General features: G+C 34.7%; 1 protein-coding gene across 1 annotated transcript in view; it reads right to left on the minus strand.

Annotated features, from left to right (window-relative positions):
• The window catches only part of LOC140169128 (uncharacterized), a 3,333-nt gene extending 1,871 nt beyond the window's left edge, over nt 1–1,462 (minus strand). Inside the window, exons 1-3 of the mRNA XM_072192387.1 lie at nt 1,333–1,462; nt 432–545; nt 130–243 (exon numbers count right to left, since the gene is read on the minus strand). Of these exons, the coding sequence (XP_072048488.1) occupies nt 130–243; nt 432–545; nt 1,333–1,462 (358 nt within the window). The remainder of the gene's footprint in view (nt 1–129; nt 244–431; nt 546–1,332) is intronic.
• Nucleotides 1,463–13,576: the final 12,114 nt, after the last annotated feature.

The raw sequence follows: 13,576 nt of genomic DNA on the forward strand, positions 1-13,576 counted from the left end.
AATGATTGTTTGTATTAGATTTAGGTTTTTGCATCTCATTTTGAAAGAACCAATGTTTAATTGCAATATTTTGAAATCACAAACCAAAACTGAGTGCTATGATGCACGATATTGGACTACGATACTTACTGATCTCACAATTCTGTCCGGTGAAACCCAAAGGACAAGTACATGTATAGCGCCCTCTTCCGTCAGTGCAGACACCTCCATTCTGACATGGTCTACTTGAACAGTCATTTATATCTAAAATTCATCAATAAAAATGAGTTACTTCGAATAAAAATAATTAATAAGAAAATGTAAGGAACAAAATTTTTTGTTCATGGATGAAAATTAACATCTGGTAAATGACTCATTTTTAATCCAAATTGACACCTAACACATTCAAATCGGTTAAAATTTGACGAAAATAAGATAAGTAGTTAACTTACTGATTTGGCAGTTGGTACCTGTCCAACCCACTATACATTGACACGTATACTCGTTGATACCATCAATACATGGAGCACCATTCAGGCATGGGTTGGGATCGCAGTCATTAATATCTGGAAACATGGACATGAATAATTAAAAACTCAAATCACATGTGAAGATGACATCTATCTGTTCTATTTCCCTTGACTGAATGCATAATTTTACACGAATGCACTAACTGTTCATATAACATTATACCAGTTTATTCCGCCATGGGCGGGTTAATTCTGAATTGACACTTAATTTAGGTGAATTTTGTCTTGGATCCAATCACTAGCACGTGAAGTTAGCTATATCTTTATAAATATAATGATTATTTGTACTAGATTTGGGTTTTTTGCTGCGCTTTATATACACCAGGCACAAAAAGAAACTCGTCAGTTATATTCATCCTTGCTGTTCAATAACTTGATAATTTTGGATTATTCTGAAATATACATTTTGTTAATTGGACTTTGCTTTCTCATTTGACACCCTGTTCAAGAAAAACGAACAAGAATTGACCAAGATATGCGCCTCCAAAGCATCAAACCCCAAAATCAAAAGTTGCATTTTCAACGATTTTCAATGGGAACGCATCGTTGTATTGCACACAAGCACCACGGGCCAATCAATAAAGCACACAGTGTAACAGGCACAATTGAATCGTTAAAATTGCAACTTTTCATTTTGGGGTTTGAGAGTTTGGGGCGCATATCTTGGTCAATTCTTGCTCAATGTTCACGAACAGGGTGTCAAATGAGAAAGAAAAGTCCAATTAACAAAATGTATATTTCAGAATAATCCAAAATTATCAAGTTATTGAACAGCAAGGATGAATCGTTTCGATACTTTATTGGTTGAGTCTAGTTAACTTACTGATTTGGCAGTTGGTACCTGTCCAACCCACTATACATTCACACGTATACTCGTTGATACCATCAATACATGGAGCACCATTCAGACATGGGTTGGAATCGCAGTCATTTATATCTGGAAACACGGACATGGATAAACTTGACTGAATGCATAATTTTGCACGAATGCACCAATTATTCATATTACATTATACCAGTCTGAATTTACACTTAATTTAGGTGAATTTTGTTTGGGTCCAATCTCTACCATGGAAAGTTTGCTATATCTTTATAAATATAATGATTGTTTGTACTAGATTTGGGTTTTTGCATCTCATTTTGAAAGAACTAATGTTTAATTGCAATATTTTGAAATCACAAACCAAAACTGAGTGCTATGATGTACGAGATTGGGCTACGAGTATGCATTTTACCAAGTTGGCAATAAGAATTTCCTTCATTTTGTATATGCATGAATTTCTTGTGTTGACCTTCAAGATGTGCCTTTTTCAGAAAAAGGGAAGAGGTTGTTGTAGAGTTTAAGCAGATATGAAATGTGCTGTATACGTTTTTTGTTCATAGATGGAAATCGGTTACAACTTGACGAAAATAACATATGTAGTTAACTTACTAATTTGGCAGTTGGTACCTGTCCAACCCACTATACATTGACATGTATACTCGTTGATACCATCAATACATGGAGCACCATTCAGGCATGGGTTGGGATCGCAGTCATTAATATCTAAAAACATGGACATGAATAATTAATAACTCAAATCACAGGTTAAGATGACATCCATCTTTGCTATTTCCCTTGACTGAATGCATAATTTTACACGAATGCACCAACTGTTCATATTACATTATACTAGTTTATTCCGCCATGGGTGGGGGAATTCTGAATTAACACTTAATTCAGGTGAATTTTGTCTTGGGTCCAATCTCTAGCATGGACAATTTGCTATATCTTTATAATGATTAATTGTACTAGATTTGGGTATTTGCATCTCATTTTGAAAGAACCTATGTTTAATTGCAATATTTTGAAATCACAAACCAAAACTGAGTGCTATGATGTACGAGATCGTGCTACGATACTTACTGATCTCACAATTCTGTCCGGTGAAACCCAAAGGACAAGCACATGTATAGCGCCCTCTTCCATCAGTGCAGACACCTCCATTCTGACATGGTCTACTGGCACATTCATTTATATCTAATAAAAAGGACAAATTCATCAATAAAAAGGAGTTACTTCGAATAAAAATAATTAATAAGAAAAAGTAAGGAACAAAATTAAGCGAAAGTTCATCAAGGTTATCAGGACAGGTGTGATGTGACACGTTTATATTACATACTTCTCCATTCATGATAGTGACGAGTGGTAAATGAGCCGATTGATTAATATACAAGCTTGTTATGGAACAAACCAAAAGATCGATGCGTCCTTTAAACGTAACTGGTTTCTTTTCCAGACCGACCCCCTCCCTCTCTGCCAGAAACGTAATCTTGAAATGTGGAAAATTTTGAGTCGTGTATTTAAAGGTATGGTACTACATGGGGTAAATAATCATAGGGCTACCCTACTGTCGCTGTGGATGGGTAAATAAAAGTGCGCCTACTCATTTTCTAGCTTTTTCTTAAAGTTGATAACTTATATAACATCACTGAACAGAAACATTAAAATATAAAAAAGACTATAAACTGTACTACAACAATAAAGTTCTTCATTCGCCATCGTTTAGGTATAACCATGATCATGATGATGTCTCAAAACGGGGATTCAAAATACATGCATGTATGGGATAGTTGCATTTGGGTTCCCGTTTTCGAGATTACACAAAGAGCTCAAAGCGACTTGGGACCCCAAAATAAGCATTCACTATACAGCATGTCCTTTTGGGACACAGTTTTCGAGATTACCCTATAGTGTAAATCTTAAAAAACGGGGCCCATAAAAAAAGAAAAAAAGGACCCAAAACTACCACTTTTAATTTGGTGTTTGTGGGGTTTTTTTGGTCCGAGTTGGTGTGGTCCACGTTTGCGGACACCATGCATGATCACAAACTTTTAAAATGTTCCCATAAATGTAAATCAACTGAGACAAATGATATGAAATTGTTGATTCTTGCAATATTTTCATTAGTATATTGGAAACGGTTTGCAATGTTTGTTTTTGAAATAAAAATCAACATTTTGATGTGGAAAAACTAACAAACATATATTGACATATTCTTCATCAGACCGATGTTTTTTTACAAACGTAATCGAGTATTTTTACACCCCTAAACGAAACTAGTTTCGTTTATAGGACGTCATTAATTTTCTGGTTTGTTCCCTAAGAAGAAGGATGGGAATAAGTAACATGAAAAGAACAGGAAAAAAGTACGAAAATGAAGCTCAGAAGAATGCAGAACAATGAAAAAGAAGCTAAAAGAAATTCGTAGAAAATAACGTAAAAAACAAGAAAACATGAGAAAATAAGAGAGTAAACTACAGCAAAATCTTTATAATAATCGTTTGTACTAGATTTGGGTTTTTACATCTCATTTTGAAAGAACCAATGTTTAATTGTAATATTTTGAAATCACAAACCAAAACTGAGTGCTATGATGTACGAGATTGGGCTACGATACTTACTAATCTCACAATTCTGTCCGGTGAAACCAAAAGGACAAGTACATGTATAGCGCCCTCTTCCATCAGTGCAGACACCTCCATTCTGACATGGTCTACTTGAACATTCATTTATATCTAGTGACAAGGACAAATTCATAAATGAAAAGGAGTTACTCGATTAAAAATAATTAGTAAGAAAACAAGGAAAGTAAAGGAAGGAACAAAATTAAGCAACAAAACTTCATCCATGTTATCAGAACAGGTGCTATGTGATACAGTTATATTATATGCTTCTCCATTCATGATAGGAGTGATAAAGAAAGTAAACTGCGGGGAAATCAAGAGAATGAGAAGGACATGTAAAATGTAAAGGAAACCTAACGTCTGGTGTTGCAGACGCAACAACTTACTTATTTTGCACCTGCCACCAGTATAACCAGCGATACATCGACATGTGTGTTGGTTGATACACTGAAACATATTATAAACTCCTCAAAAAAAGTTTGGAAAATTTCCAAAACGGCTATATATCAGAAATATTTGACATTTATTTCCATATTTTTTTATATTAATACAAACATTGTTATTTCCTGTCAAAATGTTTTGACCATAACTTATTCCACGGTTGAGTAACTGTCTTTGAAAGACAGAGAGGTCTTAAACAAAATGTGCCAAATCCGCCATTGTCTGCGCCATTTGCATCAGTAAACACACTATTTCATAGTCTACGGTTTCGAAGTGCTGCCAGCCTGATATACCGGTCTTCTGCAGCCGTTTTTGTTTCTTGGGTCTGGGTCTATCTTTGACATCTCCGGTTTGACGAAACTTGGCTTTTAGCTTGGAGATCATACTGCGGGAAACGCTAAAAGTTGCCGCAACTTGATCAGCCTCAAGTTGACCAATTGCTCGAGCCTTATCCAGATCTGATAATCGAACCATGGTTGATTAGAACATTCTTTGCAAATGACCAATGAAGAAGTGACCAGCAAGTGAGATTGACTTGCGTTGATCCATTTCGATGCCATACTAGCACTATACATTCAAAATTATATACTGCAACTTTTCATTCATTCTAATCATTAACCCACTCATTCATTCATTCATTCATTCATTCATTCATTCATTCATTCATTCATTCATTCATTCATTCATTCATTCATTCATTCAAAGCAATGGGATGAGAGCAGACGATGGTCAGTTTAGCATAATTTCTGTGAGACCTCTCTGTCTTTCAAAGAAAGTTACTCAGCCGTGGAATAAGTTATCACTGATGTTTTCACTGATATGAAACAATATGGAGGTAGATTTCAAAAATATCTATATGTGACCATCCACCACAACTGAGCCCGGATGTCGCCAGTGCCACTATTGAGATATGCTCCATTGAACTTAACAATAGGCAATAGGAAAAAAAGGATTTATTGACTGTTTTATTGATTTTTCACTGCTTAAATGTCAAGTACTATAGACATGATATACATCATTTTAAAGTAATTTCAAGCAGAATATATTGGTTGAATATCTAAAAAATGATGATTGGCGACTTCAGGGCTCAGTTGTGCTGGATGGTCACATATCTATATACAGCCGTTTTTGAAAGTTTCCAAACTTTTTTTCGAGGAGTTTAGATTTACCTATGCCCAATTTTATATAGTACATGGGTCATGCTGTGTGCTGTCGGTGTGCTACTCGATAACATCAGTAAAACAATGTCAAGTAGTTAACTTACTGATTTGGCAGTTGGTACCTGTCCAACCCACTATACATTGACACGTATATTCGTTGATACCATCAATACATGGAGCACCATTTAGACATGGGTTGGAATCGCAGTCATTAATATCTGAAAACACGGACATGAATAATTAACAAATCACAGGTTATGATGATGTCCATCTGTTCTATTTCCCTTGACTGAATGCATAATTTTACACGAATGCACCAACTATTCATATTACATTATACCAGTTTATTCCGACATGGGCGGGTTAATTCTGAATTTACACTTAATTTAGGTGAACTCTGTCTTGGGTCCAATCTCTAGCATGGAAAGATTGCTATATCTTTATAAATATAATGATTGTTTGTATAAGATTTGGATTTTGTATCTCATGTTGAAAGAACCAATGTTTAATTGCAATAGTTTGAAACCACAAACCAAAACTGATTAGACCAAATGTGCTTCACCTTTCACGACTTCAGTGATAAAAAAAACATCATTTCAACAATTTGTTACCGGGAAGAAACATATTTTAGATTTACCTCTTCCTATTTTCTACAGCATGCATATAATAACTCGATCACCACTAATAACTAGAAATATTCTTTAAGTATTTAACTTACTGGCTTGGCAGTTGATTCCTCCCCAACCCAGTACACATCGACACGTATACTGGTTGATACCATCTATGCAGGTAGCACCGTTAAGACAGGGGTTAGAAGCACACTCGTCGAAATCTGGGAGTTGAATAATATTAAAAAAAAAACCATAATTCATTATAAAACTTTCTAATAATAGCACAGGCTATTATGAAAGACATTGCAAAAGAAGATAAAGATATTAAAGAAGAAGGATGGGAATAAATAAAATGAAAAGAACAGGACACAAGTACGAAAGTGAAGCGCAGAAGAATACAGACCAATGATAAAGAAGCTAAAAGAAATTCGAAGAAAATAACATGGTCCTGCTGTGTGCTGTCAATGTGCTACTCGATAACATAAGTGAAAATGTCAAGTAGTTAACTTACTGATTTGGCAGTTGGTACCTGTCCAACCCACTATACATTGACACGTATACTCGTTGATACCATCAATACATGGAGCACCATTCAGACATGGGTTGGGATCGCAGTCATTAATATCTAAAAACATGGACATGAATAATTAATAACTCAAATCATAGGTTAAGATGACATCCATCTGTTCTGTTTCCCTTGACTGAATGCATAATTTAACACGAATGCACCAACTGTTCATATTACATTATACCAGTTTATTCCGCCATGAGCGGGTTCATTCTGAATTTACACTTAATTTAGGTGAATTTGGCTTGGGTCTAATCTCTATCATGGAAAGTTTGCTATATCTTTATAAATATAATGATTGTTTGTTCTATATAGATTTGGGTTTTTGCATCTCATTTTGAAAGAACCAATGTTTAATTGCAATATTTTGAAACCACAAACCAAAACTGAGTGCTATGATGTACGAGATTTGGCTACGAGTATGCAGTTTACCAAGTTAGCAATAAGAATTTCCTTCATTTTGCATATGCATGACTTTCTTGTGTTGAGCTTCAAGATGTGTCTTTTACAGAAAAAGAGACGAGGTTGTTGAAGAGTTTAAGCAGATATGAAATGTGCTGTATAGGTTTTTTGTTCATGGATGAAAATTACTGTAATCAACAATATCTGGCGAATGACTCATTTTCAGTCCAAATTGACACCTAACATATTCGAATCGGTTAAAATTTGACGAAAATAAGATAAGTAGTTAACTTACTGATTTGGCAGTTGGTACCTGTCCAACCCACTATACATTCACACGTATACTCGTTGATACCATCAATACAGGGAGCACCATTCAGACATGGGTTGGAATCGCAGTCATTAATATCTGAAAACAGGGACATGGATGAAATGTGCTGTATTGATTTTTTGTTCATGGATGAAAATGACTGTAATCAACTATATCTGGTGAATGACTCAGTTTCAGTCCAAATTGTCACCTAAACACATTGAAATCGATTAAGAGTGGACGTAAATAGAATATTTTCTTTTGATTTAATACTTGTTCAATTGTTTTTGTCATATCAATATCAATCGAATGGCAATAAAATTCCTAGTAGGACAAGTTTCAAAATACCAGTTATACCACATCCATCTCTGGTATACTCAGAAACGGATTATACTATCAATGCATATTATCTGTTTTTGACTATAACAATGTAAACACGAGCAAGGTCCTGGTTTATTTGCTTAACAGGTAGTGCTGATAATGAATTGCATGCTAATTGCATCTGAAAACAATTAAAAAACTGCTTATTTTGTAAACAGATAATACACTGTGATTATTTATGGATGAAATTAAGGGAAACGCTAACAATGAAATAATTAATATATTAAACATACATTTTCGAGATAACCTAAAGGGCTCAAAGCAACTATACATACAGTATGTCCGTTTGGGGCACCTTTTTCGAGATTACCCTATAGTGCAAATCTTAAAAAACGTGGGCCCATAAAACAAGGAAAAGGGATACAAAGTTACCACCCTAAATTTGGGGTTTCTGAGTTTTTTTGGGTCCGAGTTAGTGGGGTCCACGTTTGCGGACACTCGGTACCCGCGGGTACACAATGCATGATCACACACTTAAAAAATGTTTTCATAAACGAACTCACACAAGCTTACATTGATGCATTCATATTTAGAGATAATAAGTCAGGATAAGTTTTAAAAAAACCACTTAACTTAACATTAACTTTGTGTGGAAATTTGATTTTCCAGCACATGATATGTGTTTAGGTGGCCCAAAATTAAATAATCTGCAATCACAACAATTACCGATGAATCTGCATATATACTTACTGATTTCACAATTTACCCCAGCGAAACCCAAAGGACAAGAACATGTATAGCGCCCTCTTCCATCAGTGCAGACACCTCCATTCTGACATGGTCGACTTGAACATTCATTTGCATCTAATGAAAAGGACAAAGTCATCAATAAAAAGGAGATACTTCGATTAAAGTAATTAATAAGAAAAAATAAGGAACTAAATTAAGATAAAAAAAGTTCATCTCGGTCATCAGGACAGGTGCGATGTGACACAATTATATTACATGCTTCTCCATTCATGAAGAGTGAGGAGTGATCAATGCGCTGATTGATTTATAATACAAGCTTTTCACGAACTCACACAAGCTTGTATTGATGCATTCATATTAAGAGAAACTGTAAACTGTACGTATGTGTAAATTTGTTCTTATTAAAGTTGATTTTGCAGCATACGATATACGATCAGGTGGTCCAACATTAAATAACCTGGAGTCACAACATTAATTACTGATGAATCTGATAAGGATAATGAACTGAGTGCAATGCATTAGTCAAGATAATCGCACGCGCCTTGGAGTTATTGCATTTCGCTCGAGAGCCGATAGGCTCGAGAGCTAAAAGCAATAACTCCATACCGCGTGCGATTATCTTGACTAATGCATTGCACTCAGTTCATTATGCGTCATATACTTTGAGTGTATTAAAATGATAGGCAATATTAATTGCTGCATTCATTATAGTTTGAATATTAGGAAAAATATCTTACATTTTAAAAACACCGTCAGACTACTGACCAGGTAGCATTTAACTGGTCAAGAAAATCAATCACTTTATAAATTAGCTATCAATGGTATCGATTGCGCCATACGTCATACTTTAGTAACTTATTCACGCATGGTTTGTAACCAATTGACTTTATGTTGTGATCATTTTATCGTGGTTCCGAGCACAGAGAGCATGAACCAGTTGACCTGGAAACGATCGATTTTTACGTCCCACTAGTACGACGGCGAATGGAGATGTGAGAATAAACTTATATAACAAATATCAACGGGACTTTATAGTTCTGTAATTTGAACTTTAACATCTACTTATATTAAAACACACGACAGTGGAATTTTACAATTTGTACAGTATAAAGCATGATATTATGCGCTTGTGTGTGTTTCCCGGGCGTTTATATGGTATTTAGATATAGGCCTACATGTATTTCATTTGTAAAATGTTGAATATTTTGTAATGGTGTCATCTTGTATATGGTCCCCCTGTTTTTAGTCCTTTTTAATTAATAGAAGCTCGATTATTCTTCTTTGATGTTTGATTTATTTGGGTTCATTAATCATAATTTATGGCAATGATAGTTGCAAAATAGAACACAGTTTGTAACCTATGATTTACATCGTGCGCATGAAAAAATACCATAAACTGTACCCTATAAATATTTTAACACCACAGAATGTATATTCGTACTTTTTTGATGGTATATATATATAACAGACAAGTAATTAGTTATGTGAAAGTAGTATTTCTAGTATACTGCGCCAATAAAGTATCCTTACAGTTGGAAAAATAATCACAATTTTAAAACTGAACAATATTGGGGTAAATTTGTTATTTTAAATAGATGCACTAGCTAATCCTGCACATTATGACACCACATTAAATCCAATGTTACCTCAAGAAGTAAAGTTACAAGCATTTGAATAGACGAAGGTCCCGTTTTAAAAGTGACAAACTGGCCTATACAAGGCGCAAAAAGATTCCAACAAGCGAAACAAAGAGACAACACAGTTTCTTCAATGAAACGTTATTTAAAGCAGTTTTTATTTCAGTTTTTACTTCTCTGTACTTTTCAAAGCCTTTTTTTATTTGTCAGTTCTTTTGTTTCAAGTTTCTTTTGTTCCTTTTGTTTTAAATTAAGGCCAAACGCATAAATTAGCCATTCACCACTCTCAAACCAGATGTCTAGTCTGTGGAGTTTTGAATAGGCTAGTTTGTCACTTTTAAAACTGGACCTTCGTCAAATCAAATGCTTGTAACTTTGTTTCTTGACGTCACATTGGATTCAATGTGGTGTCATAATGTGCAGGATTAGCTAGTGCATCTATTTAAAAAACAAATTTACACCAATATTGTTCAGTTCGGAAATTGTGATTAATTTTCCAACTGTAAGGATACTTTATTGGCGCAGTATATTTGAGCGTGCAAGTATTATCTAGAAGGTTTTTTTTAGCGTGCAGGTTTATATAATATGGTCTATAAAGGGTAGTTCGCGAATATAATGCACAGGATAAAAAAATACATAACGATGACTAGAAACGTGCACTAGAAGTATATACAAAGATACTTACTTATCTCACAATTGACTCCAGTGAAACCCAACGGACAGGTACATAAATAACGCCCTATTCCATCTGTGCAGGCACCTCCATTCTGACATGGTCCACTTGAACATTCATTTATATCTATTTTAATAGATTAAAATAAGGACAAATTCATCAATAAAAAGGAGATTCTTCCATTAAAGATAATTAATAAGAAAAAATAAGGAACTAAATTAAGAGAAAAAAGTTCATCCCGGTCATCAGGACAGGTGCGATGTGACACAATTATATTACATGCTTCTCCATTCATGAATAGTGAGGAGTGAGCAATGCGCTGATTGATTTATAATACAAGCTTGTCACAAACTCACATAAACTTGCATTGATGCATTCATATTAAGAGAAACAATGACAAAATAAGTAAAAATAATAATTTAACATTAACTGTGTGTGAAAATTTGTCCTGTGCCTTGATATTAGAGTTGATTTTCCAGCACATGATATGTGTTCTGTTCATAGTTATGCTAAGACACTATATAAATTCCGTTTGTTGTTTATTGTGTCCAGGTGACCCTACATTAAATGATCGGCAGTCAAAATGATGAATCTACATAGATACTTACTGATCTCACAATTGACCCCAGCGAAACCCAAAACACAAGTACATGTATAGCGCCCTCTTCCATCAGTGCAGACACCTCTATTCTGACACGGTTCACTTGAACATTCATTTATATCTAATAAAAAGGACAAATTCATAAATAAAAAGGAGTTACTTTGAATAAAAATGATTAATAAGAAAAGGTAAGGAGCAAAATTGAGAAAAAAATGTCCATCCTGTCGTCAAGACCGGTGCGATGTGATACAGTTATATTACATAATTCTCCATTCATGAAGAGTGAGGAGTGATTGATTAATAATACAAGCTTGTCGCGAACTCAAACACGCTTGCACTGAGGCATTCATATTAAGAGAAACAAAGTCAAGATAAGTACAAAACTTAATTTAATATTAACTGTGTGTGGACATTTATTCTGTCCCTCGATATTAGAGTTGATTTTCCAGCACATGATGTGTGTTCAGGTGGCCCAACATTAAATGATCTGCAGTCACAACATTAATTTTCAATGAATCAACATAGATACTTACTGATCTCACAATTGACTCCGGAGAAACCCAAAGGACAAGAACATGTATAGCGCCCAATTCCATCAGTGCAGACACCTCCATTCTGACATGGTCTACTTAAACATTCATTTATATCTAACGAAAAGGACAAATTCATCAAATGAAAGGAGTTACTTCGATTAAAACAAGTAATAAGAAACATTAAGGAACAAAATTAAGAGAAGAAAAGTGTATCCCGGTCATCAGGACAGGTGCGATGTGACACAAATATATTACATGCTTCTACATTAATGAATAGTAAAAAGTGACCAATGAGCTATTTGATTAACAATACAAGCTTGTCACGAACTCGCACAAGCTTGCATTGATGCGTTTATATTAAGAGTAGCAAAGAAACAAAGACAAGATAAGTAAATAAACCCAAACCCACATTAATTTAACATTACCTGTGCGTGTAAATATGTTCTGTGCTTTGATATTAAAGTTGATTTTGCAGCATGTGATATGTGTTCAGGTGGCCCTAAATTAACCGATCTGCAGTCATAACATTAATTTCCAATGATTTAACATAGATACTTACTGATCTCACAATGGACTCCAGTGAAACCAAAAGGACAACTACATTCATAGCGCCCTATTCTATCAATGCAGTCGCCTCCATTTTGACAAGGTCCACTTGAACATTCATTTATATCTAAAAAAACATGATAAATTTATCAATAAAAAGTAGTTACTTCGCTTAAAAATTAATATGGTGAACTATCACATGCGTTGATAACTGAAAATTCATTCAGAATCGTCTTCATTTTATATTATAACACGTTGTCATTTAAAGATCTGTCAACAAACGTGTGGTTATTGGCAAATGGTTGCTTTACATTAAATGTGTGTGGACGTTTGTTCTGTTTCTCGATATTAAATTTGATGTCCAGCAGCTGTGTTCAGTAGACCCTACATTAAATAATCTGCAGTCGCAACATTAATTACCAATGCATCAACATAGATACTTACTGATCTCACAATTGACTCCAGCGAAACCAAAAGGACAAGTACATACATAGCGTCGTATTAAGTCAGTGCAGACACCTCCATTCTGACATGGTCCACTTGAACATTCATTTATATCTAAAGAAAATTACAAATTCATCAATAAAAAGTTGTTCATTCTATTAATGCATAAGAATAAGTGAGAAAATACGATAGAAAAGTCCGTCCCAGTCACCACATAAATACATGTTTCTCAATTCATAGATGGTGACTAGTGAATGGAGTGATATCAAGAGCAAACAGACTTCATAACCTACCATTTACGGTTACAGTAAACGACTCAATAACCCTATTGCCATTGATATCAACAGCTGTGTATGTCACTGTCGTAGTACCAATAGGAAGGCATCACCAGGTTCATGAGTTGATGTCACTGTAACTGATCCAGAATTGTCAGTGGCTGAAGGTTCAGTCCAGGAAATAATTGCTGTGTCTGATCCAGTGTCTACATCTTGCACTATGTTATCAGGGATACCGGATATGATTGGGGCATCGTTATCTAAGAAAACAAAAAATGAAGATATTTTGAAAACTTTTTTTTTTTAGATCTACTACCGCCGGGCTGTTTTCTTACAGTTGTATGTGTT

Source organism: Amphiura filiformis, chromosome 14 (assembly GCF_039555335.1).
Source record: "Amphiura filiformis chromosome 14, Afil_fr2py, whole genome shotgun sequence".
Taxonomy (NCBI): domain Eukaryota; kingdom Metazoa; phylum Echinodermata; class Ophiuroidea; order Amphilepidida; family Amphiuridae; genus Amphiura; species Amphiura filiformis.